Source organism: Oncorhynchus masou, chromosome 21 (assembly GCF_036934945.1).
Source record: "Oncorhynchus masou masou isolate Uvic2021 chromosome 21, UVic_Omas_1.1, whole genome shotgun sequence".
Classification (NCBI taxonomy): Eukaryota; Metazoa; Chordata; class Actinopteri; order Salmoniformes; family Salmonidae; genus Oncorhynchus; species Oncorhynchus masou.
The window spans coordinates 500,136-526,913 of record NC_088232.1 but is presented as its reverse complement, the minus strand read 5'-3'; the positions used below and the strand labels follow the sequence as shown (position 1 = coordinate 526,913).

The window sequence follows — 26,778 nt, the reverse complement described above, 5'->3', positions numbered from 1 at the left end:
GAAAAGTCTTCTTTTTTTTTTAACCAATCAGGTCAGAGTCCTAAAATAATAAGAGCAAAGGGGGTTGGTTTAGAGCGAACCGACTCTCAGACCGTAGGGGAGTTCCCAAGACGACGCAAGGGTAGGTACTACCAAACAACGACGCCTGAAACCTGGCTCTGAATACTCTCATTCTCTCCCAACGTGTCTGAACTCAACGCATGCTTCTGAATGTTCTCCTGTGACATCACATGGTATCCTGTTTCATCCAATCAACTAACTCCTGGACCAGCGGGGACCCTCTTCTGTTCAGTTGTCGTTTCCGATTCCACATTTTGTTCTCATAACACGCTTTTGAACCTCACCAACACCCGAGAGATGTTATCCTCTAGGCTTCTTCAGGAAATGGTGGAAAGATCATATCTCAGGGTGGGAGATGTCCAGTACGCAGGAGAACGTTGTCAGTGTACTAGTGTACCGCACCAACAACCACATCTCAAGCCCACATATTCAAAGTAATCAATAGCATTAATGATTTGCACCAGTACAGTAATTGATTCTTAGGTTAGTGACACACACAAACACACCAGTGATGGACTGTTCTAACCAACTACCTCTTGTCTTTTTAACACTGACCCGCATGCTCCTGTTTCAACATGTAATTCTATCATGTGCTCTATTGTATTTGTAATGGAAGAAAGTTTATTGCTCAGGTACGATGAATGATATTTTCCCCTCTTTATGTTCTGTTCAGATATATATATATATATACACACACACACACACACACACACACACACACACACACACACACACACACACACACACACACACATCTCTGGTTTGCATGAAGGGTGTTTAGTGCTGTACTGTAGGCTGAGAAGTGTTTGTGCTGCTGTCCTGTAGACTGCAGCACCAGATGGTGTTTTCTAGCCAGGCTGAGGGAGCTATGCTGAATGTGTTTCTATAGCACCCGGGTTGCCAGATTGGGCTCTGTTACGTCAACCATGCGGGAACGTTTGGCTGTGGACACTCAATGTGGACGTGCTCTATAAACCTAGAACCAATTGATTACATTTTTGTAGTACACTCAACTTCTCATATTGGAATCTAGCCTACAGTTTGTCTTGCAAGGAGGTATTGTGGCTTTTAGGGACCTCTGTCGCCCAAATGAAAGCCTACCCACCACCACCTTTTGTATGGTGGAATGGAATGTATTGTGTTGCAATGATGGTACGTGATGAGAGAGATTGACGGGGGTGTTTGCCCCTCCCCTCTACAGCCAAGCCCGCCCCTTTGGAGATCAAGCCCCTACCTGAGTGGGAGGAGTCATCGGCACCCGTCCGCTCGCCTGTTACCAGGTCTTTTGCTCGGGAGTAAGTGTCTTACCCTTTGACCTTTCACCTCTACAGCAGCTCAGGGTCAAAGTGGCCCTTAGACACATCTAGGATTATTGTCGCTCACCGCATCCTAACCATTTGTGAGTAAAACGTAAAGCTGACCTTAGGTCAGTGTCAACTTAGTTGAATTCCTTTCTACTGCATGTGACTATAGGTTTGGTATTTTATCAGAACACTAACCCTCCACGCATGACTTTAGTCACCTCATAACATGTCAAAGTAGTCATGTCTTAGAAATGAGCTTTTTGTCTTTTTCCAGTGAGTCATTTTTTTCTCTGCAGGGAATTCTGCAGGCACTGCTGCAATTTGTGTGTGTGTGTGTACCGACGGTGTGTTAAACAGTGTGTGTGTGTGTGTGATGCTGCTCAGTCCCTCCAGGTTCCCCATGCCCCCCAGGCCTCCCTCGGTGCATAGCACCGCCTCCAGCACCGACTCCGAGGACTGTGATGAGAATTATGTAGCCATGGTCTCTAAGGCAGACGAACTCGTATGTAACACACGTCCTCAACTACTCTCTTCTAAAATATTCATGTTAAATCATACAATGATTTATGTACATTTAAAAAACAAAACAACTTGTCACATTAATAAGCTAATGTTCCACATACAGTCAGTAGCCAATGAATGTATTGCAATTCAATTATATATATTTTTTTATTCATGGTCAAGTGCAGCATTTGCAATGTAATTTGTCTGATGGCATATCTTAGTGGGCTGAATATCCATAGAACATCAGTATGCAGAAGAATTTAAATACACTACATGACCAAAGGTATGTGGACACCTGCTCTTCCAACGTCTCATTCCAAAATCATGGGCATTAATATGGAGTTGGTCCCCCTTTGCTGCTGTCACAGCCTCCACTCTTCTAGGAAGGATTTCCACTAGATGTTGGAACATTGCTGCGGGGACCTGCTTCCATTCAGCCACAAGCATTAGTGAGGTCGGGCACTGATGTTGGACGATTATGCCTAGCTTGTAGTCGGCTTTCCAATTCATCCGAAAGGTGTTCGATGGGGTTGAGGTCAGGGCTCTGTGCAGGCCAGTCAAGGTCTTCCACACAGATCTCGACAAACCATTTCTGTATGGACCTCGCTTTGTGCACGGGGCATTGTCATGCTGAAACAGGAAAGGGCCTTCCCCAAACTGTTGCCACAAAGTTGAAAGTACAGAATCATCTAGAATTTCATTGTATGCTTTAGCATTAAGATTTCCCATCACTGGAACTAATGGGCCTAGCTGGGAACCATGACAAACAGCCCCAGACCATTATTCCTCATCCACCAAACTTTACAGTTGGCACTATGCACTGGGGCAGGTAGCGTTCTCCTGGCTTCCGCCAAACCCAGATTTGTCCATTGGACTGCCAGATGGTGAAGCGTGATTCATCACTCCAGAGAATGCGTTTCCACTGCTCCAGAGTCCAATGGCGGCAAGCTTTACCCCACTCCAGCCCACGTTTGGCATTGTGCATGTGGCTGCACAGCCATGGAAACCCATTTCATGAAGCTCCCAGTGAACAGTTATTGTGCTGACCTTGCTTCCAGAGGCAGTTTGGAACTCAGTAGTGAGTGTGGCAATCGAGGACGGACGTTTTTTACATCCTACATGCTTCAGCACTCAGCGGTCCCGTTTTGTGAGCTTGTGTGGCCTACCACTTCGCGGCTGAGCCGTTGGTGCTCCTAGACGTTTCCACTTCACATTAACAGCACTTACAGTTGACCGGGGCAGCTCTAGCAGGGCAGACATTTTATGAACTGACTTGTTGGAAAGGTGGCATCCTACGATGGTATCATGTTGAAAGTCACAGAGCTCGTCAGTCAGGCCATTCTACTGCCAATGTTTGTCTATGGCGATAGCGTGGCTGTATACTTGATTTTATACACCTGTCAGCAACGGGTGTGGCTGAAATAACCAAATCCACTATGTTGAAGGGGTGTCCACGTATTTTTGTGTGTATATAGTGTAGTCTGACATCACTTCAAAACATACTACTGTTTTTTGTTAGTGTGATGACATTGAAATGATGAGTCCACGTTTCTTGTTTCTAATTTCCCATGTTAGTATAGTATACCTAGTAAAAATCATAGTCCGTTATCATCCTCCTCGGCCTCCCAAACCTCATCTTTTATGGAGAAAGAGATGGTTGCCACAGAAGGACTCCTCTTCAACACTTCTATTTTCTTCACCTCTTCTTTCCCTCTTCATCTCTTGTCATCCTGCTTTTTTGTCTTTTTCGTTTGCGCTTTCATTCTTTTCCCCCTGCAGGTATTCAGTCCATCTGGTGGACATCTCCTTCCCCCTGCAGGTATTCAGTCCATCTGGTGGACATCTCCTTCCCCCCTGCAGGTATTCAGTCCATCTGGTGGACATCTCCTTCCCCCTGCAGGTATTCAGTCCATCTGGTGGACATCTTCTTCCCCCTGCAGGTATTCAGTCCATCTGGTGGACATCTCCTTCCCCTGCAGGTATTCAGTCCATCTGGTGGACATCTCCTTCCCCCTGCAGGTATTCAGTCCATCTGGTGGACATCTCCTTCCCCCTGCAGGTATTCAGTCCATCTGGTGGACATCTCCTTCCCCCTGCAGGTATTCAGTCCATCCGGTGGACATCTCCTTCCCCCTGCAGGTATTCAGTCCATCTGGTGGACATCTCCTTCCCCTGCAGGTATTCAGTCCATCTGGTGGACATCTCCTTCCCCCTGCAGGTATTCAGTCCATCTGGTGGACATCTCCTTCCCCCTGCAGGTATTCAGTCCATCTGGTGGACATCTCCTTCCCCCTGCAGGTATTCAGTCCATCTGGTGGACATCTCCTTCCCCCTGCAGGTATTCAGTCCATCTGGTGGACATCTCCTTCCCCCTGCAGGTATTCAGTCCATCCGGTGGACATCTCCTTCCATCAGTTCTCCAGGACCCTTTTTGTTGACTGGTCAGATAAAAATGATTTTCCCTGGCTCAGACTCCATGATCTGGTGGTGTAGGCATGTGAACACAACCACGGGTCTTCACCTTTCCCACTTTGTCTCCCAATTTGTCTCACCGCTGTTTAGTCTTCCCGCTGTTTCTAATCTGTCTGAATACAGCAAAAATGTCCTAAATACATGTTTTAAAATATATATATTTTCCCGGTGGGTGTCAATAAATTGAACAGCACAATCACTGTTTAACGTTGTTCCGTTCTCTCCTAAAGGAAATTCTTAACTATACTAAATTGACTGGTTAACTTCACCAACAACAAAATGGGTAATTTCCTGTATAGAATGTCTGCTTGATTGTTTGTTTTCCAGGTCTTTATGACCTTTTTATTGATATGTTTTCCCTTATCGTTTCTTCGCCTTTACCTTATGTTTACTTCCTGTTGCTTTTTTCACTCATTTATATTTTTTCCTAGTCCCTCTCTTCCTCCTCCCCCTCTCAGTAGAGCCTGTGTTGTTTGACCTCTGACCTTTCCCTGCTGTCTCTGTAGAGAGGAGTCCTTCTACTGCACTGTCCCCATCACCCCTGTTAAGAGGGAGATGGAGGGCCTTGACACCGTAGAGGAGGTGAGACGGGTTGCCAAGTGTGGTTAGACAAGCTGCCTGGGTTGCCAGTTTGGAGCCTAACCGGAGATGCCCATAGAGCCTATGCTCTCACTGCATGGCGTGGGTTGTGGTGTAATTTCCCCCCCAAACCCCACTAAGATGTCAGACACCGTCTGCAGTGGTAGTGTACATGCTGACATGACTTGAGGTTTGCGTAATAACTCAATGTAGTGTTTAGTAATAGACTGTTCTAGAACTGTCTCCATTGTAGCTGTACTACCACTCCTCTTGCCCACTCCTTGAGTGTAGCACTAACATTTAATCATGCTCTGTGAGTGTCATCATCCCCCTATCTCCACTGTAACATGGTATCTCCCTTGTTGCTTAGAACATGAAGCTGGGTGCGCCCATGACGGCGGACGGGGGGAGCAGCCCAATGGTGAAGCCCAAGGGAGACAAGCAGGTGGAGTACCTGGACCTAGACCTGGACCCCGGCAAGTCTACCCCACCACGGAAGGTGAGACCTCACTCACTCACTCACTCACTCACTCACTCACTCACTGTGACCTGTGTTTCTTCCTTTCCAGAAGAAGAGTAATGGGATTGGTCTGGCGGTGTCAGATGAGCGGGTGGACTACGTGGTGGTGGACCAGCAGCGGACGCAGGCCCTCAAGAGCACCCGGGAGGCCTGGAACGATGGACGCCAGTCCACAGAGACAGACACCTCTACCAAAGGGCCCAAGTGACCCCCAGCTCACCCAGCTACAGCCCCACGCTGCTGGGCCGCAGACATTACTCCAAGCCCTGGCTCGGGCCCCGGCCTTCACCTCCTCCAGACTCCTAGTGCCGAAGTGAAGGGGCTGGCGGACCTCCAGGGCTGCTGAACTGTCTTTAGTTTACACTGCCTTCAGTCAGTCTGAGGACAGAACAGCGACAGCACAGCGCCCCTCTGTGGCAGACAGGGGGTATGTGCCAGGAATAAGCTGAATGCAGTATGGATGCAAGTAGGTTTGATTGATGTATCAGTCCTCACCTGCCTGATATGGGGACTCTGTAAAGACATTACCACATCCACAAAGACTTGGAGTCTGGAACACTTACTGCCACTTATGGTAGATTTTTCCTCTAGTTGGTTGGAGAATGACCAGGAGACAACTTAAAGACATTTCCTTTATGATTAAATCACAACACTGTGGGACACTGTCTGGAGTCTGTTTTGGGAGAGAATGAGTCATCTCTCTTTCAGAATGCTTAGTATCTACTTAATACTTTACTGCCAAGGTTGCCTAGTTTTGCTGGTAGGAAATTGGGCCATTTTCTCTTGTACAGGTCTAATATTATCCAAAACATTGTAAGAGAGAGAACCAGGTTTTCTTAGTGAAAACTTGTTGTGAATGCAAGAAAATAGAAAACAAGTAACTTTTTTCTGAAACGCAACTGACCAAGTGCTCAATCAAAGGTTTGGATTCACTGAAACGTCATTTAATCGACTGAGAAATGATTATCTTCCTTGTTTAGTTTTTAGTGGAAGAGGAAACGGCTTGACATTTGCAAAACAAAAAGAGTTGTACAAAGTGTTATGTATATAAACAGAAAGTGTCCTTTATTCAACACTATATACGGGGTGTGGAAATTCTGCAGGGTGGAATTCTATACGCTCTCCGAGATGGTATCGGGACATGTGATATGAGATGACAGAATCAACTGTGACGGCTTTTAACAGGAAGCTCCCCGACACTTTCTGTGAGTTATGCAAAGGTGTCAAACGTAGGTTTATAGGAGAGAGAAATCAGGTACTCATTCAAATACTAATAACAGCTATTTCCATTTCTAATTTATTTTGAGTTATCTCAACGATAGATGTCCAAGTAATCTATAAACGGACAGATTTGATGCTATAGAGCAAAGTGCTGTTGAAAATGCCTTCTCAACGAGCGCCAGTCAATTTTGTTTTAGGAGTTTATTATTGTGATGGCGTGTCGATTTCATTCTCTCTTAGGTTTTAATTTATTTCAACAGGATTTACACACACACCTTCTGGGGTCTGATGTGTGTATGCCTTACGATCTACTTTACTTGATATGTCTTTGTAAATAGTGAGAAATTGTGATGTTTTACCTAAAAAGAAAATACTTCAGAATCGTAGTGTTTTTTTTTCATGACGACTATTGGCTTTACTAACTTTCCAGGGACCCTATTCACTTTCCAGGGACCCTATTCAGTGTCTGAGTAGGAGTGCAGAAGCCGCTTTCCCGAAAGCATCTTAAGGCTAAATTCATTGTTAGAACCATAGGATCCTACCGTTCTAATGATGAACTTAGCCTTGAGATAGTTTTGGGAACCCGGCCCTGGTTTAGGATCAGGTCTCCACCTTTCATGTGATCTTAGTCATTGTAAAAGGCAAACAACTGATTCTAGATCAGCACTCTTACGCTGAGATTCTTCATGAATACAGGACCATTTCTCTCTCGAAGTCCTAAGCATGTTATACCTGGAGAATTAGTCTTTGCTGTATATATTTGCACCAACTATTCCAGCATGTATCATTTGAATTGAAAAACTGCCTGTACTGTCATTTCCATACTACTTAATTCTCACCATCCCATTGCAGCTTTGTCTGTCTCGAGACCAACTGCAAAATGTTGATGCTTTTTCTTTAATGAATCAAAAGAGAAACATTTTCCATTTGAAAGTAAACTAAATAAAACAACCTTTTTTGAGTCTGTTTGTCACCGACACCCTACAGTATGTCACCTATGTTAAAAAAATGTTGGCGTATTATAGGGAGGAAAACAATGACAGAGGAAAGAGAAAATAACAAAGGCCAGGAAGTCCCAACCACTGAGGCTGATGGGAGGAGCTGGAGGACATGCTCATTATGACTGGAATGGAGTCTAATATTTTATGTTTGACCATCTATTCCATTCTAGCCATTACAATGAGCCTGTCCTCCTGTAGCTCCTCACACCAGCCTCCTCTGGACCACAGACATTTCTATAGAGGAATGAGAAATGCACACACAAAGTGATGTGCTGTACTAAATTGTGCCATTCTGTTTCAGGAAGTGTCCAAATGCCTACCACTTCCCCAATCAATGATTACCTCACCTGTTCACTATTCTCTCATTTTAATTTGATAGCTCTCCATTTAGCCACCAAGGAGAAAAAAAATCTTCAACATGCAGTAATTTACATACAAATCTAATCTCTCACATTTCAGCAATTTCCCTTGAAGATTTGGAGCAACATGTAATCTGGATGAAAAGGGGGACAGTTGTCAATGTATGGGAAGTGTGCTTGGACTGAGTGGGTAAGTGTCTGTAGAAAGATGAGAGAATTGATTGCACTTAGGGTTTTTGTACTACATTGGCTGCGTTAAGACAGGCAGCCCAATTCTGATTTTTATTCTTCACTAATTGGTCTTTTGACCAAACAGATCAGTGCTGAAAAACATATGTGATTAGTCAAGACTAGTGAAGAAAAATCAGAATTGGGATGCCTGTGTAAACGCACCCTTCTAGCCTTTACTCCTCTTGTCACTGTTTGACACAGTAGCTTGCAGAGCCGTATGTGCACTAATTCATTAGCATGTTCCTGTCATTTTGACACATTTAAATGGGAATCCAATTATTATAAAAGGATTGTAATCATATTTAGTAAAAAAAAATATTTGAGGAGCATTGTAAATGTGGCTGGTGGAGATGGCCTGAAGTATTCCAGTTTAATCATAGAATCTTCAACACATTCTTATTTTTTATAATTTCTTTATGCGTCTGATCCAATTTTTTAGCATACCCGATTCGAACAACCAAAAATGACATGGAATCGGATATTTCAAGGTACAATTCACCATGTGGTTTGAAAATCAGATAAATCTTATTCCAGGCCTTGCAACTTGTCTGAACAGTCAAATTTACCCTCAAGTGTTTTTTTAGACTTAGGTGGCATATCTTGTTGCTTGCAAACTGGTTAACAGTTTTACTGAAACGTGGTAGCTAACTAGCTAGCTTGTTAATTGTTTACAAACTAATTAGTGAATGTGCTAAACAGCTACCTAGGTAGCTATTTGATTGCTGTGGCTTTTGGCAAAAAATACGGGGTTTGAAAGTTGGATCATCTTATCCTTCGAGGCTTTAAAAGCATTTTAACACTGATTTTGAACATTCGGAGCAACCGGCACTTGTCCATGGCAGGAATTGTTGTCACCTTAGCATGCTACACACTTAGTTGTTCTCAATCTGATGTCAAAAGACCAATTAGTGTTAAAAAAAAGATGAATTGAGCTACCTGTGTAAACGCAGCCTTCAAGCCTCTACTTCACCTTTCTTGTCACTGTTTGTCACAGTAGCTTGTAGAGAGACTTCTTACGCGCGCACTTTAATGTAATTTTTGACACATTTTAAATAGAAATCAGCAGAGGACCGTAATCAATTCGTGTCAAATTGAACTTGTTGAGGAGCAGTGGAGATGTGGCCGTTGGAGATGGCCTGAAATACTCCGGATTCTATTATGATTAATCTTCAACACATTCTTATTTTTATGTCTGAGTTTTCCATAGTTCCCAATTTATTTACTTCTACTGTCGGGATCTTTAAGTTGGGTGTATTCCATAAATTATGAGCATGGCATTGTTCTTGGATGTCTAAAGTTGTTTTGTTCTATTTTGTCTCACTTTTCCTCTGGTTGAAAAATAATGGTTAGAAAGAGGAACCACCTTGTAAAACAATGGGTAGGGACTTCTAGGAACCACCACGTAAACTAGTAATTTATCAATGTCAGTCTTGCCCTTGCTGTTGATCAATTACACCACTAGGGGGCATGGTTACTTGATAAACCAGTGAAGAAGTTGACGGGCCACAATGGGTATCACGTTGTGCGCGACAGGGTGCTGCAGTACATTCTGAGAAAGATTGATGGACATTGTTTCTTTCTTGACAACAACACTCACCCGAGTTGAATGTTCAACTATGTTATTGTGGAGGATGAGTGTAGCCATAACTTATCACATACACATCAGAAGATAGTTTATTTTATTGGACTTGATATACATGGGAATGGTAGAAACACCTTCAGGACCAGTATCCTAGACACAGATTAAACCTTGTCCTTGACTAAAAAGTGTCCTTAATGTAGAATCTCAACTGGAAGTGTTTTTAGTGGAGGACTAGGCAGGGAAACCGTCTGTCTGTGTACTTTGGAAGCTGCAGGATCAGCTAAAGGTTGAATTTAATAGGTTCTACTCCAGTGGTTATGATGAAACAACTGGCACCACTTCAATGAATCCACATTGTTTTCCAACCCAAGTCCTGTAGGTGGACAATAAACCAAGACACCCTCTTAAATCTCACACTTGTACTTTTAGCCACACATAACAGCAAAGTAACTTTGCAAAGGGCATAAATACTACATCACAACATAGTCCACTAATACAATATATCACTGTCGATATATCACGGCAGAATTCTCCCCTATTCCCAGTCCCAGAGACATTCGGCAACACCTCAACATAAATCTCTGAGTACTTCCTCTAACCCGCGTCACACAGATTTATGCCGTTGAAACCGGTCTCCCATTTATTCCTCAAATACAGAAGTGATAGAGCAAATGGCGTTAGGCTAGGTACTGTTGGGCGGCCATCTTTAATCCTATCAATCACTGCTACTCCACATCTGATGATAGATTTACTCCTTGGCTACAGTCACAGATGTATGTGTTTTGCTGTACTGCATTAAGACTCTGATTGCTGAGTAAAGACCTTCATTGAAGTAAATTAGTTGTGATTGACTGTAGTGCAGGGGTGTCAAACTCATTCCATGGGGGCCTAGTGTCTGCTGGTTTTAGGGTTTTCCTTTCAATGAGGACCTAGACAACCAGGTGAGGGGGGCTCCTTACTGATTACTGACCTTAATTAATCAATCAAGTTCAAAGGGAGGAGCGTAAACCCACAGACACTCAGCCTCCATGGAATTAGTTTGACACGTGGTGTAGTGGGACAGAGTGGGAAGCTGTGATATTGCTACTGGGTTAGCTACATTACCTGGGTTGTCTCTACCAGGGCTACTGTATGCAAGCATTCATATTGCTGTAACATCATATACCCAAATGTTATGTTTGTCTCAGATGGCCCCTTTAATTTCCCTGCTTTCGTCCAATAGGTGACTAAGCCTGTTGACTATCACTCTGCTACTCGATGCTCATGACCGTGTTTTTTTTAGTTGTACTAAAACATAATACACATTTCCATAGATTACAGTAAACGAGCTGGTGTCTGTGACCTTTTTTTACCTCACATTCTCTGTGGTGCTGAATGTGCGAGGTACTGATATGCCTCGTTATGATAAGAATAACGGCATACATTTGTTAGGAGAATGTAGAACCCATTTAGCGTTCCTTGATCAGTGTTATTCTGACTTCAAACACTTTGTAGTCAACAGAGATGAAGGATAAAGGTGTTTTGTTTGCTGACAAGCATTTTAATGTAGAGATGTTAGATATCGAACCAGCCTGGGATGTTGAGAAGCCAGTGTGTGTGTGTGTGTGTGTTAAGGCTGTGACGATACCAGTATCGCAATATTTTTTTCATGACAAAAATGAAAACACGAAGCAGACCAATCTCTTTGGTCCTTTAAAAACCTGCCGTATGTAACATATTGTACTACAGCTTAGAAAATAAATACATGTGACTCTGGATGACAACATAATGCTCGTTTCCAACATTAGAGCTGATTTCTAAACAAGTTCAACCCACCTTGTGTTGTGTTCCCTTACCCCCATACTAATGAGTATCACCATACTGGTATGGTCCCGGCCCTCGTGTGTGTGTGTGTGTGTGTGTGTGTGTGTTTGACAACGTGTTCATGTTGAGAAAGATATAGAGACCGGATGTGGGTGCATTTTGGGGAGAAAGAGCAGGCAGTAGAGGGAGTGTGAGTGTGTGTTTTTGACACTTGTTTGTTTGAGAGATGGAGAGAGACTTTGTGCATATTTTTGGGAGAAGGAGAGATAAAGACGGAGGAGGAGGGAGTGTGTTCCTGTCTGTGTGTGTGTGTGTGTGTGTGTGTGTGTGTATGCTTCTCCATGCAGATTGGGATGTGAGGTTCTCTCTGCCGTATCTTTGACAGTGTGTGAGTAATGGAACAGTCCCTCGGTTCCAAACAGGGCCAACAGAATAATGATGAGCCTGGCTGGGAGGCTGGGGGAGGGTGAGAGCTGCTCCTGGGTGAGCTGTGAGCTCTGGGCCTGCCTGCCTGACTGTCCTGCTGGACCTCTGCCTGGACTGATGGGAGCTGTCAATAACTGAGCCCGAGACTCGCTTGGGCTGCACAACCCTGCCAGCATGTCTCTGGCTGTGGGTCTGCCGGTCTGTCTGTCTGCCAGCCTCTTCTCTAAGTCTGACTGTTTGCCTGCTGTTTGCCTGATTGGGGGAGTGTGTCTATCTGTATTGGGTGTATTATCCTGTCTGTCTGTCTGTCTGTCTAGCTTATCAGTGTCTATGTGGCCACCTGTATGTCCTTGTGCGTGTCCATGTGTCTCACTGGCAGCCTGCCTGTCTGTCTACCTCTAGCGCTCTTTCATTCTGCCTGTCTGCTTCCCTCTCTCCCTCCAGACTCCCACCCAGCCTTCTCCCTCCAGACTCCCACCCAGCCTTCTCCCTCCAGACTCCCACCCAGCCGTCTCCCTCTCTCCCTCCAGACTCTCGCCCAGCCGTCTCCCTCTCTCCCTCCAGACTCCCGCCCAGCCGTCTCCCTCTCTCCCTCCAGACTCCCGCCCAGCCGTCTCCCTCTCTGCATCTAAAATGTTTGAATCCCATTAAGACCCGAACAGTGTCGGGGTGAATCTCAAACACTTCCAGATGCGTCATCAATGTTGTGGGCCTCCAGTCAGACAGAATCGATCCATTCATGTGTCTCCCGAATGGCACCCTACCCCTACTTACTTCTTTCAATAGGGCTCTTGTCAGAAATAGTGCACTATGTAGGCAACCTCCCCCTCCTGGCTCACTTCACCAAGCCAAAACCCTCCTCAGGCACAACTCTCCCTCCTAGCCTGTCTATCCTGTCAACTACACTTCACATCATCGCCTCAATTCCTCAACTTCCTGGAAACAAGTTAGTTCTTGTTAGTCCATTCTATTCATTCTATTTCTATGCATTTAATCCTCTCCAATAAGTGAAATCCGGATAGATAACTTTTGAAAAACAGGGCCCAGGGGATGCGGATTGTTCTGTACCACCCTCTCACATATAGGCTGGTTGTAATGAGATTTAGGGAGTATCAAGGACAACGTTGTGTGGGACTGGAATATAATCAGAGCGTTGGAGAGGAAAGACATTAGTATATTCTAAATAGTAATAATAGTATTTAAAGTGTGGGATTGAATGAGGATTCATAGTTCAAGTTATGAGAACAATGATTTGAGTCATTATCCACTCTGCAATTTTTACTGCAGTTATTATACGTTGGTTTTTAGGCCCATTAAACCAGGTTATGCTAAGTCATTGAGCTGGAACTGCTCTGGTTTGAGGAAATTGGTTTGAGGAAAAAGTTTATCTGCTGTGTCTTAAGCGCAATGTAATTAGTATATAACGACTCTATCATTGTAAAACTATCCGCTTCTTTCTCTTCTAGAATGCCAGTAGTTGTCGTTCAGCAGTTATGATGGCATTACTTCCTCATGTAAAGTAGGACTAACTTTTCTGTACGTGATCAATGATTGGTTGAGAAGACACGTTTGCACTAATTAGTTAAGAAGTGAATTAGTACAGAAACATGAGCCGAGCACAGCTTCACTCATGTTCAATTGAACTGGATGAAAGCTACATTATTTGTTGACTGATTTCACCAACATTCAGTGACAAATGGGCATCAAAGAGCGTGACATATTGGCAGATGAGATCAACTGTTAGTATTCCATTGATTGCAGAGAAGAGAAATAGACATGCCACGTGTGCTCATTCACTCTCCTTCGTCTACAGTGAGGAGGAGTGTTAATTACGGGTGAAGAGTGAGGGATCTGTGATGTGTGCAGATGGATTTGTCTCTAATTGCTCAGCTGCATGATCTCTGTGTGACGGGATATCTTCTCTGTTTCCAGACTATGCACTAAAGTATCCAGTCCCTCTCAGAAACTGATTCACATATCTACTCTACAATCAGTAAGTAATCTAGCCTACAGCAGGACTGTACTCAGAAGTGGATATATGTATATATACAGTGCCTGTCAAAAGTTTGGGCACACCTACTCATTCAAGGGTTTTTCTTTATTTGTACTATTTTCTACATTGTAGCATAATAGTAAAGACATGAAAACTATGAAACAACACATGGAATCATGTAGTAACCAACAAAGTGTTGAACAAATCAAAATATATTTTATTTTCAGTTGCCACCCTTTGCCTTGATGACAGCATTGCATAATCTTGGCATTCTCTCAACCAGCTTCATGGTTGTCACCTGGAATGCATTTAAATTAACAGGTGGGCCTTACGTTAATTTGTGGAAGTTCTTTCCTTCTTACTGCATTTGAGCCAATCAGTTGTGTTGTGACAAGGTAGGGGTGGTATACAGAATATAGCCCTATTTGATAAAATACCAAGTCCATATTATGGCAAGATCAGCTCAAATCAGCAAAGAGACAGTCCATCATTAATTTTAAGACATGAATGTCAGCCAATACGGAACATTTCAAAAACTTTTAGAGCTTCTTCAAGTGCAGTCTCAAAAACCATCAAGCGCTATGATGAAACTGGCACTCATGAGGACCACCACAGGAATGGAAGACCCAGAGTTACCGCTGCTGCGGAGGGTAAGTTCATTAGAGTAACCAGCCTCAGAAATTGCAGGCCAAATCAATGCTTCAGAGTTCAAGTAACAGACAAATCTCAACTTTAACTGTTCAGAAGAGTCTGCGTGAATCAGGCCTTCATGGTCGAATTGCTGCAAAGAAACCACTACTAAAGGACACCAATAATAAGAAGAGACTTATACCGGTGGAAATCTGTCCTTTTGGTTTGATGAGTCCAAATTTGAGATCTTTGGTTCCAACCAAAAGATTTTTTTTTGTGAGACACAGAGTAGGTGAACGGATGATCTCCGCATGTGTGTTTCCCACCGTGAAACATGGAGGAGGAGGTGTAATGGTGTGCGGGTGCTTTGCTGGTGAAACTGTCAGTGATTTATTTAGAATTCCAGGCTAACTTATACAGCATGGCTACCACAGCATTCTGTAGCGATACGCCATCCCATCTGGTCTGCGCTTCCTGGGACTATCATTTGTTTTTCAACAGGACAATGACCCAACACATCTCCAGGCTGTGTAAGGGCTATTTCACCAAGAAGGAGAGTGATGGAGTGCTGCATCAGATGACCTAGCCTCCACAATCACCTGACCTCAACCCAATTGAGATGGTTTGGGATGAGTTGGACCGCAGAGTGAAGGAAAAGCATCCAACAAGTACTTATATGTGGGAGCTCCTTCAAGACTGTTGGAGTAGCATTCCAGGTGAAGCTGGTTGAGAAAATGCCAAGAGTGTGCAAAGCTGTCCTCAAGGCAAAGGGTGGCTACTTTGCGAATCTAAAATCTATAATGTATTTGATTTGTTTAACACTTTTTTTGGTTACTAAATGATTCCATAGTTTTGATATCTTCACTATTATTCTGCAATGTTGAAAATAGCAAAAATAAATAAAAACCTTTGAATGAGTAGGTGTGTCCAAACATTTGACTGGTACTGTATATCCAGAGAGAGCTTTCTGGGTTAGTTTGTTTGCTTGTGTCAGCTAAGTCTATGCATAGTCTCATAGCAAAGGGTCTGCATACTTATGTAAATGATTTGTATTTTTAATACATGAATACATTTGCAAACATTTCTAAAATCTGTTTTTGCTTTGTCATTATGTGTGTGTGTAGATTGATTGATTGATGAGGGTGGAAAAGTATTTAATACATTTTAGAAGAAGGCTGTAATGTAGCAGAATGTGGGAAAAGCCAAGGGGTCTGAATACATTCCGAATACACTGTATTGTAGCTAGAAGCCATGCACAGCATTTTGGACATTCGGGCCGTTCAGGCAATGTCAGCAAGTGTGTTGTCACATGCCTCCTACCAGGAAATGGCATCTCTAGGGTCAGGGAAAATGTACGTCACTGAACTTCCATTGTACCTGAGAGGGTCTGTAGTTTTGAGCTTAAAGGAATAATCCACTCAAAAATATTTAATAGATATTTTTTTTCAATAGTTCACTGTTGATACAGTGCCAAAGTGTTTTGCATGTCAGCAATCAAGTTTTCAAGATATTGGACTTTCAAGAAGCAAATTGTCACTTGCCACCATCATGATGATGCAACATCCATCATATGATGCAGAACGCAGTGGATTTTTCCTTTTAATGCAGAGGGATGGGTCTAAATCTTTAACTACTCTACCATCTTAAGAACCAAACTATTTACAAGGGAAAACCCCTGGGCCCTAAATCAAATTATGTTTATGTTAATACATAGCTAGATAAGTCTACAAGTCCATTTCTGTTCATCTATCTTCCCTACTGAGGGAAATGTTGTCTCCCGGTGACGGCCATTTTAGCTAAGTGCAGATCCTTTTCCAAATGTCCAACTCCTTTATTCAAATCATCTTCATGTGAATGAACAGATAAGTACACTGATATGGGACTTATCTTCCCCAGTGAGAGAACGTTGCCCTGAAGGTGGCCATCTTGGCTGAGTACTGCTCAGCGCAGGTTATTTTCAAATACTTTACCCTCCCTTTATTCAAATCATCTTCATGTGAATAAACAGAAAGATAAGTCCCATATCAGTGCATCTTTCCTCCCCCAGTGAGAGAATGTTGTGGCCCAGTGGCGGCCATTTTGTCTGAGCAGTGCAGCATTGTCCTAGTGAATGACAGCTCCAGCTGCATTATTGATTATTAGTGCTCGGGAGGGGGAGGGGGGAGGGCACAGCACAGCAACTTGTGTTGATAAAGCAGACACATCAGATAGGAGTTAACTGGTGCTGCTTTTAGCAGCCCATGAGTGTCTGTGAACGTAGGAGACAGACGGCTGGTGAACGCAGCCCGGTGGGCAGCGGTAGGAGACAGACGGCTGGTGAACGCAGCCCGGTGGGCAGCGGTAGGAGACAGACGGCTGGTGAACGCAGCCCGGTGGGCAGCGGTAGGAGACAGACGGCTGGTGAACGCAGCCCTGTGGGCAGCGGTAGGAGACAGACGGCTGGTGAACGCAGCCCGGTGCGCAGCGGTAGGAGACAGACGGCTGGTGAACGCAGCCCGGTGGGCAGCGGTAGGAGACAGACGGCTGGTGAACGCAGCCCGGTGGGAAGCGGTAGGAGACAGACGGCTGGTGAACGCAGCCCGGTGGGCAGCGGTAGGAGACAGACGGCTGGTGAACGCAGCCCGGTGGGCAGCGGTAGGAGACAGACGGCTGGTGAACGCAGCCCTGTGGGCAGCGGTAGGAGACAGACGGCTGGTGAACGCAGCCCGGTGCGCAGCGGTAGGAGACAGACGGCTGGTGATCGCAGCCCGGTGGGCAGCGGTAGGAGACAGACGGCTGGTGAACGCAGCCCGGTGCGCAGCGGTAGGAGACAGACGGCTGGTGAACGCAGCCCGGTGTGCAGCGGTAGGAGACAGACGGCTGGTGATCGCAGCCCGGTGGGCAGCGGTAGGAGACAGACGGCTGGTGAACGCAGCCCGGTGCGCAGCGGTAGGAGACAGACGGCTGGTGAACGCAGCCCGGTGTGCAGCGGTAGGAGACAGACGGCTGGTGAACGCAGCCCGGTGCGCAGCGGTAGGAGACAGACGGCTGGTGATCGCAGCTCGGGCTCCGCAGCAAATACCCATCCGTCTGTGTAATAGGGCTTGTCAAAGTTTTAAAGTGGATCAGCAGTTCACTTTGAGCGGGGCGCGTTCTTTCCGAAACGAGAGGCTGATCAGCTGTGAAAGCCCCATTGAGGGCTCTCTAAAAACGCTGTTGATGCGGAACGATTTTATTTTTGTCAGTGTGTGACTTCCTTCCTGTCCCATTCTCATTCTGTCACTGTTGTCAGGCCAGGTTTTTCTATGTTTAATCTGTACCATTCATTCTCTCCTCTCCTCAACCACATTGGTTATTTACCAACAAACGGAAGCGGAATGAATTAATAATTTAATTAGTTTTCCACTCTTCTTGAAGCCTTATGTAAATGGATGACATCTATAATTGGGCCGCCACAGCCCATCAGCGGAATAGGGATCTTTTTCTCTGTGGTTAGTTTCTTTTCAAAATAGATCCTAGTTGTGCTTGGGGTGAAGAGACTCAATGCTGCTATCCCTGTCTTATCTCTTGATCATTCTTCTTCTCACTTTCTCACACACACACACACACACAGACACACACACACACACACACACACACCTATGCCTGCGTGCGCACACGCTTTCCACCTCTGTTAGTCGAATGGTATGCCAGCAGGATACCACCCTATATCCCACTGCTGACTTGCTTCTGAAGCTAAGCAGCTATGCAGGGTTGGTCCTGGATGGGAGAACAGATGTTGCTGGAAGTGGTGTTTGAGCGTCAGTAGGAGGCACAGTTTCCTCTGGTCTAAACAAATGAATCCAAAAGCCCCAGGGCAGTGATTGGGGACATTGCCCTGTGTAGGGTGCGGTCTGTCGGGTGGGACGTTAAACGGATGTCCTGACTCTCTGTGGTCACTAAAGATCCCATGTCACTTATCGTAAGAGTAGGGGTGTTAATTAACCCTGGTGTCCTGGCTAAATTCCCAATCTGACCCTCATACCTTCACGGTCACCTAATCATCCCCAGTTCACAATTGGCTCATTAATCTCCCTCCTCTCCCCTGTAACTATTCCCCAGGTCGTTGCTGTAAATGAGAATGTGTTCTCAGTCAACTTACCTGGTAAAATAAGGGTAAAACAAAAGATGAAGAAGTCGGTAAGATGAAGAAGCCTGCCCTCAGGCAACCCAGACAGCCCACCCACTCCCTCCTCAAACAAGACATGGGATGTCTGTCTGGTTCTGTGTGTTCAGCAGTGTGGGGTTGGCAGAGGGGCTTATGTTATGAGGAACAAGACAGCCAACCCAGAATGGCCAACCACGAGTGAAGGACTTTGTAAAAAGTGGTAATTCAGTCTAATCATCATTACACAGTCATTACATTAAGACATCACTTATTCGTTTCTCTCTCTGTGTGTGTGTGTGTGTGTGTGTGTGTGTTCTCCGAGGCTCTGCCTGTCTCTCCTATTAATTCTCAATCCTCAATGTAATCACCAGTCTTGGCTGCAGCAACCAGAAGCCTACTACTCAGACATGTTCTTAAAATTTAACTTTTCAAGCTTTGATGCATGTTTACTTGGCTTTTCGCCGGCCTTGGAAGAAGTGCTGGGAGTTGTTGTTGTAAAAATTCTGGAGGCAATAATTGTTTGTCTCGGAGAGAGCGAGAGAGACATAAGTGAGATATTTTAAAGCAGCGTTGTCCTTCGGTTAAAGATGGAACTACTGACATCATTATTGCATCATCTATTTGGACTAAGAGTACTGTACAATACAACAAGATAACTTTGTGACATCTGCTGATTTGATTTTCTGCTTTATCTCACTAACACATTCTACACGTATATTTCACCCGGTAGACAGTTATGGAAGATATTTTCTTTTGACAGTCCCGTTACAATCAATTGAGGAATGGTTTAATCTAATCAGGGCGGCAGATGGAGGGAGAGAAACATGCTCAGTCATTCTCCACACACTTTTGAACCGCTGCCATCCACTTCACAGTCTTCACTCCTAGACTGCCAGGACATGACAAGCAAGAGTAACTCCTAATGCAACAGAGAGGGGCAACGCTGTTACATCCGATGCCTGTTTGCCTGAGGCCGATGCCGATGCCACGCAGGTGCTTGTACGCGTCTACACATGCATATACACACACTCGCATTCAAACGCACACATGTGCATACACACATGTAAATAGTACTCAAGCGTATTGAGCTGGTCTTGCTATTTTGCTTTCGTTGTCCTTTTTATTTTTTGCATTGTTGATTTCTTTTTTAATTTCTATTTTTCTTTTTTCTTTTTGTTGGTGCATTGTGAGACTGTGGCTTGGGTGGGGGAAATGTTAGGAAAAGTTTTTTTTGTGGGGGGGTTTGAGATCTTGGATGGTTGGTGGCCTGGTGGTTGGGAGCTTGGGCCGGTGACCGATAGGACATTGGTTCGGGTCCCCGTTTTGAGCGTTCTGTCGAGGTGCCCCTGAGCATGGCGTTGACCCTGGTTGCTCCTGTGTGTGGCTCTGGATGGGAGTCTGTTAGATGACTGAATGTAATGTAAATGTTGAGTGGCTTCACAGCAGGTAGATTGTATGTTTTAATATTCGATAAATCAAAAATGATAATCAAAACATTCTAATGCAACAAGGTTGTGTGTGTGGTCACATGTCTGTGTGTGTGTGTGTTGTCACATGTCTGTGTGTGTGTGGACACATGTCTGTGTCTGTGTGTGTGTGTGTGTGTGTGTGTGTGGACACATGTCTGTGTGTGTGTGTTGTCACATGTCTGTGTGTGTGTGGACACGTGTCTGTGTGTGTGTGTGTGTGTGTGTGGACACATGTCTGTGTCTGTGTTGTCACATGTCTGTGTGTGTGTGGACACATGTCTGTGTGTGTGTGTGTGTGTGTGTGTGTGTGTGTGTGTGGACACGTGTGTGTGTGTGTCTGTGTGTGTGTGTGTGGACACATGTCTGTGTGTGTGTGTGTGTGTGTGTGTGTGTGTGTGTGGACATGTCTGTGTGTGTGTGTGTGGACACATGTCTGTGTGTGTGTGTGTGTGTGTGGACACATGTCTGTGTCTGTGTGTGTGTGTGGACACTGTGTGTGTGTGTGAGTGTGTGTGTGTGTGTGTGTGTGTGTGTGTGTGTGTGTGTGTGTGTGTGGACACATGTCTGTGTGTGTGTGTGTGGACACATGTCTGTGTGTGTGGACACATGTCTGTGTGTGTGTGTGTGTGTGTGTGTGTGTGTGTGTGTGTGTGTGTGTGTGTGTGTGTGTGTGTGGACACATGTCTGTGTGTGTGTGTGTGTGTGGACACATGTCTGTGTGTGTGTGTGTGTGTGTGTGTGTGGACACATGTCTGTGTGTGTGTGTGTGTGTGTGTGTGTGTGGACACATGTCTGTGTCTGTGTGTGTGTGTGGACACATGTCTGTGTGTGTGTGTGTGTGGACACATGTCTGTGTGTGTGTGTGTGTGTGTGTGTGTGTGTGTGGACACATGTCTGTGTCTGTGTGTGTGTGTGTGGACACATGTCTGTGTGTGTGGACACATGTCTGTGTGTGTGTGTGTGTGTGTGGACACATGTCTGTGTGTGTGTGTGTGTGTGGACACATGTCTGTGTGTGTGTGTGTGTGTGGACACATGTCTGTGTCTGTGTGTGTGTGTGTGTGTGTGTGTGTGTGTGTGTGTGGACACTGTGTGTGTGTGTGTGTGTGTGTGTGTGTGTGTGGACACGTGTCTGTGTGTGTGGACACATGTCTGTGTGTGTCTGTGTGTCTGTGTGTGCAACCTGGCGTCAGTGTATGTGCATTTGTGTGCGTGTATTCGTTGTATGTATCTGCATATACACTTGCTTGTGTGTACATGAATCCTTGTATTTCTGTCTAGGCATCTCTCCAGACACTACAGGTCCTCAAAAAACAACAACATCTGGAACAGAAAGAGAGCAATCTATATTACTTTATAGTATGTATATAAATCATATCCATGAGGTAGTGAGCGCATATTCTCCAGTTATGGCCGCCCCACAACAAAAGCAGTTAAACACTTGGCCTGGCAAAGTATCTGTGAAATGCCCGGCCCCAGGAACTTTGAGTGATACATTGTATGCGTCCTTAGCTGCCTGTGGTAAAAACACATTTTAAAGCTGGAGTCTGTCCAGTGGTCAATGATGCTGATTTATTAGGAAAGGGAAGTGAAGGGGTAAGAGGGAGTCCGACGGGATTTGTTTGCTTCTTAAGCACTTTGTTTGGGAAATGACGCAGAGAGAGGTGGGTATGGTGAAATGTCTCCCAGGACACATTGCCCCTCCAAGTACAGTTGCATCATCTGCATAGAAATAGATTGGGTAGAAATGCTTGGTTGAATGCAGAGCACAGTGAGAAAGCTGTGGTCAGTGGAATACTCCAAATGATTCCGTCCTGATTCCCATCTGGTTGGTAAACATCACTTCTCCCATATGTGATAACAGGTCTATGGATTCCATTTCTAGTTCTGCCTCTCTAAAAGGGTTACAGACAGGAAATGTTTAAAGACATTTTCAACAAGCAACACTTGAAAAATAATCTCTGTGTGTGTGTGTGCGTGCTCCATCTTTACTGATTCCTTTGCCGCTGCCAAAGGAGAGCTTATGAATTTTACATAGCTGTGCGCTATTACACACACACACACACACACACACACACACACACACACACACACACACACACACACACATACAAAACATTCCCTAGTGTGGTGCCCTCTACAAGAGCAGCATGTCAACCACCCCCCTTCGCTCCTCTCTCTCTCACACACATTCCATGGCTCAAGAAGGAGCCATCTATCTCTACTCTGGACAGAGGCAGCAGGAGCCAATGAAAATAAAGTTAGTTTGTGCTGCAGTCACCACATTGCCAGAGCTGCAGCGAACCCACACAGCCATCTGGGAACCTCTCTGGTGTTCAGCTGCACGCCTGCCGGTCCAACCCCAATGCTCCCCTCGCTCCCTCGCCGCCGCGCCACTACCAGGGCACCAATCGTTAACAATCCCCCTTTCCCCTCCTCTCTCCTCTGTCTCTCCCTCGCTTCCCCCCTCGCCCCTCCCTCCGGTCTGCAGGGGCTGCCCCCTGACCTTTCCCTGGCAGTGTGTTTCTCCACTCCAAGCGGGTGGTTTTGTCCAGTCAGCCAGCCAGGCTATAGGACAGCTGCTCTTGCTGCTGCTGTTGACATTGTCCTCAGAATCTCTGTCTGTACTGTAAACACAGCAACATAGATCTGTAGAGTAACTAGTGCAGTGCCTAGAGGTGCTCTGTGTGAAGCTGTCTGTTTACCTCCGTGTTCTCCTCTCCATCAATAGCACATCGACAAGACCGAGAGGCCGGACACACACGCAGAGGGACGGACGCAAGCTTTTTGTCTTCCTGGAGACGTCCTTTGAAACCAGGTAGGAGAAGTTTATTTTGTGAATCTGCTGAGTGTGTGTGATTGTGACAGTGTGTTGGTGAATCTTGTGGCAGAATTTGAAGCCGACGTGAGGGGCGTGTGTACATTTCTATGTAGAGGTGCACGGACCTATCAGCATGCAGATGTGCATTACTGTGCCAGGGTTTGTGTGATATTTCCTGCATTGGAAAACATTGAAAAAGTCCACTACACTGCTGCAACCATCATCCTTTGTATAAAGACGGTTGTACATTTCACATAGAGTTGCAAGGTGAGTCCATTTGTGCAGTAGTGGCTTCATTTGTTGCTGGTAAGATGCAAAACTAATAGTCTTACATGTCCCTGGCTCTATCAAAGTCCTGCCTCAACTCAGTCCCTGGTCATCTTCCCTGGTTTGGAGTGTTTCCAACAACAGTGTCATTACTACTGTAGCTTCCATTCTGCCATGTCATTCCACTCTCCGATGTGCTCTAGTCATTTCCAGATTTTCAGTTTCTACATGTAATGAAAGTGTTCTGACCTGGACAGTGGTCAGGCCACCAGTGCCGTGTTCTGGTGTTGTGGTGGGTTCTGGAACCCACATTTAAGTGGCTTGTATTCTCCCGTACCCTCCAACGGCAACCGCGAGTGTAGAAGCAGGTTGTAAGAACGTCTCTGGATGCCTTTTGCCCCCTGGCCGGTACAGCGGTCACCCGATGTCCTTTACCTCATAATCCCTTGCACCACTAACTCACTCAGGCTGACTCAATGATACAGTGGGACTGTGGCAATAGGGATTAAGCCGTGGGTTGTAAGAGTGCGCAAGATGCTAACCCACTCGGATGAGTGAGTTTTCCCCTTAGCATTTGGTAGCCAGTGCCATTAGCATCCGGGTTTATAGCTAGCAGGTTGTCTAAGTGTCGTCTGTCGACAGAGATGGACTGCATCACTAGGATCAGATAAACCCGCACTCGGCAAGATGGATGAGAACATTTGCATGCTGGCGTTGTGTTTCTCCACCTCTCCTCCTCCTCCTTTCCAGTTTCCATCCGCTCTTTCTCTGTATCCCTCCCGGGCTTCTTTATTTCTTAAAGAAGCGACGGCCGCCACGTAAAATGACGGGGTATTCAGGAGGGATATCATGGCGGTTCATATATTATTCACAGTTGACTGGTGTTTAATTAATTGCCCCTGCAGTGAATAGTACTTGAGCACATGGGGTAGAGAAAGACAAGTGGGCCCCTTCCAAATAAAACCCAGGTCCTCTGGTTAATCAACGGGCCTCGATAGCGAGCCAGTGGAAGACGCAGCGTTCGGTAAACCAGAGGTTTAATCATACGGACAGGAAGTACACGTGCTGCACAGTCTGGATGTTAACGTCTTTGTCGTGACGGATCCTTAATTGCGGGTGGCGCAATTTGCGGCGTGGTAGCTCGTTATCAAAGGGTGGGGAACGTTTTTAACCAAAGCGGATTCACGTATTGGATGGGAGATTGGTGACTGTGAGATTTAAAGGGAGACCACTCTGACTGAAGAGATGCCCCGTTGTCGTGTTATGTGGTTATTAATTATATGTCACGTGTGGTTGGATACTGTTTTCCTGAGCACTGGCTCAGGTGGCTTGACAATCCTTGATGCCATGTTGTATCTCTCTCAGCCAGATAAAGTGGGTTATCCCATTTGGAAAACAACTGCAGAGATTCTGAAACACTCATGAGTCATGACGTGCTGTTGTTTTAAGGGCTACTTTACCATCTGTACACAACATGTTTTCCTGTAGTCTTATACATGAGATGGATTTCTTCCTACATAATCTATTATCTTTCTAAAGCCCAATGTTACATTATGTTAATGTTGTCGTAGCGCAACAGCAGTGCTTGCCATGGTTGATTCATTACAGATAAAACAGATGTCTTATCATTAAAGGCCCGCTGCAATCAACATTCTGTTTACCCTTCGTTGTGTATCATGTTGTACAACAGCTGATGAAACTAACACTGTAGAAGTGTGGAAAAAATGTGATTCATGTTTTTTTCTGATAGTTATTTCCTGGTTGAAAATATAATCTACACAGGACCTTCTAATTAGCAGGTTTGCATGGGCGAGAGTTTCGGCTTTCCATGGTGACATCACCATGAAGTAAATGAGTTATTAGACCAATAACAAAGAGTTCCAAACCTCTCTGCCAATAGTTTGTTTTCAGTCTCCCACTCCCCACTCAGAACACTCCCAGACAGTCCGAGCAAAATCCTTTCTTGACAAACCGTTTTTTTTGCCTAAAAGCTATTTTTGCCCATTTCAATGGACATCTATTACAGTAAGGTGCTCACTTGTGCCCTCAAATGATTTGATATTGATATAAAAATGGCTGCATTGGGAATTTTTAAGGAGGGAAAATTATTGAGTTTTCACATTCCCTCTTCCTCAAGTTTCTATTTAATACTTTAAGAAATCTTCAAGCTGTTACTGGCGGACTTCAATGGTTTCTGAGGCAAAGCATCTCTCGCTCTCTCTGTCTCTCTCTGTTTCTCTGTCTCTCTCTGTTTCTCTGTCTCTCTCTGTCTCTCTCTGTTTCTCTGTCTCTCTCTGTTTCTCTGTCTCTCTCTGTTTCTCTGTCTCTCTCTCTGTCTCTCTCTGTCTCTCTCTCTGTCTCTCTGTCTCTCTCTATGTCTCTCTCTGTTTCTCTGTCTCTCTCTGTTTCTCTGTCTCTCTCTCTGTCTCTCTCTGTCTCTCTCTCTGTCTCTCTCTGTTTCTCTGTCTCTCTCTGTTTCTCTGTCTCTCTCTCTGTCTCTCTCTGTCTCTCTCTCTGTCTCTCTCTGTTTCTCTGTCTCTCTCTGTTTCTCTGTCTCTCTCTCTGTCTCTCTCTGTCTCTCTCTCTGTCTCTCTCTGTTTCTCTGTCTCTCTCTCTGTCTCTCTCTGTCTCTCTCTCTGTCTCTCTCTGTCTCTCTCTCTCTCTCTCTGTTTCTCTGTCTCTCTCTCTGTCTCTCTCTGTCTCTCTGTCTCTCTCTCTGTCTCTCTGTCTCTCTCTGTCTCTCTCTCTCTCTCTCTGTCTCTCTCTGTCTCTCTCTGTCTCTCTCTGTCTCTCTCTGTCTCTCTCTGTCTCTCTCTCTGTCTCTCTCTGTCTCTCTGTCTCTCTCTCTGTCTCTCTGTCTCTCTCTCTGTCTCTCTGTCTCTCTCTCTGTCTCTCTGTCTCTCTCTGTCTCTCTGTCTCTCTCTCTGTCTCTCTCTGTCTCTCTCTGTCTCTCTCTGTCTCTCTCTGTCTCTCTCTGTCTCTCTCTGTCTCTCTCTGTCTCTCTCTGTCTCTCTGTCTCTCTCTCTGTCTCTCTCTGTCTCTCTCTGTCTCTCTCTGTCTCTCTCTCTCTCTCTCTAACTCTCTCTCTAACTCCCAACCACCCGCCTACTTTCTCGTATGCACTGTCTTAGTCAGATGAAATGTGTTATCCCATTTGGACACAATGGCAGAGACCGTGAACATGGCATGCTGTATTTTAATGGTGTGATAATTGTTGCCAAAGGCTACTGAGTGTACACTGTCTCTCATGCTGTTAGATAGCATTATGTTGTTTTACATACAAATGTCTTTCTTTTTACATCCTTTAGTGTCTTTCTAAACTATGTTGCATTATGTACATTTTTATGGAGCGCAACAGCACTGCTTGTCATGGTTTATTCATTGCAGATAAAACAGATGGCCTTATCATCA

The 26,778-nt window shown here is 45.1% G+C and overlaps 3 protein-coding genes across 13 annotated transcripts in view; all 3 read left to right on the top strand.

The window, feature by feature from the left end:
• Nucleotides 1–7,621, top strand: part of LOC135507561 (GRB2-associated-binding protein 1-like) — a 73,712-nt gene extending 66,091 nt beyond the window's left edge. For 4 of the 7 annotated variants that reach the window (XM_064927075.1, XM_064927077.1, XM_064927073.1 and 1 more), the window contains exons 9-13: nucleotides 32–121; nucleotides 1,262–1,355; nucleotides 1,749–1,866; nucleotides 5,290–5,418; nucleotides 5,489–7,621. In XM_064927075.1, coding sequence (XP_064783147.1) covers nucleotides 32–121; nucleotides 1,262–1,355; nucleotides 1,749–1,866; nucleotides 5,290–5,418; nucleotides 5,489–5,647 — 590 coding nt within the window. In that variant the 3' untranslated portion in view covers nucleotides 5,648–7,621. The remainder of the gene's footprint in view (nucleotides 1–31; nucleotides 122–1,261; nucleotides 1,356–1,748; nucleotides 1,867–5,289; nucleotides 5,419–5,488) is intronic. The other 3 variants (XM_064927079.1, XM_064927078.1, XM_064927076.1) reach the window with 2 other exon arrangements.
• On the top strand, nucleotides 1,877–5,106 carry LOC135507563 (uncharacterized). The gene is made up of 2 exons (XM_064927082.1): nucleotides 1,877–3,687; nucleotides 3,729–5,106. The coding sequence occupies exons 1-2, from the start codon at nucleotides 3,403–3,405 to the stop codon at nucleotides 4,359–4,361; spliced, it is 918 nt and encodes a 305-aa protein (XP_064783154.1). The 5' UTR covers nucleotides 1,877–3,402; the 3' UTR covers nucleotides 4,362–5,106.
• Nucleotides 7,622–8,039: 418 nt separating the features above from the next.
• LOC135507555 (type II inositol 3,4-bisphosphate 4-phosphatase-like) overlaps nucleotides 8,040–26,778 on the top strand; it is a 369,267-nt gene continuing 350,528 nt past the window's right edge. For 2 of the 5 annotated variants that reach the window (XM_064927061.1, XM_064927059.1), the window contains exons 1-3: nucleotides 8,043–8,210; nucleotides 13,995–14,055; nucleotides 23,011–23,097. The gene's annotated coding sequence lies outside the window, so the exon portion shown is untranslated. Of the gene's footprint in view, nucleotides 8,211–13,994; nucleotides 14,056–23,010; nucleotides 23,098–26,778 lie in introns of all 5 variants that reach the window. The other 3 variants (XR_010450671.1, XM_064927063.1, XM_064927060.1) reach the window with 3 other exon arrangements.

Bases quoted from the DNA above. Each gene is read 5' to 3' on its own strand.
- LOC135507563 (XM_064927082.1), top strand. From the start codon at position 3,403: ATGATGAGTCCACGTTTCTTGTTTCTAATTTCCCATGTTAGTATAGTA. The intron at 3,688-3,728 runs GTATTCAGTCCA...TCCCCCCTGCAG, and splicing joins ACATCTCCTTCCCCCTGCAG to GTATTCAGTCCATCTGGTGG.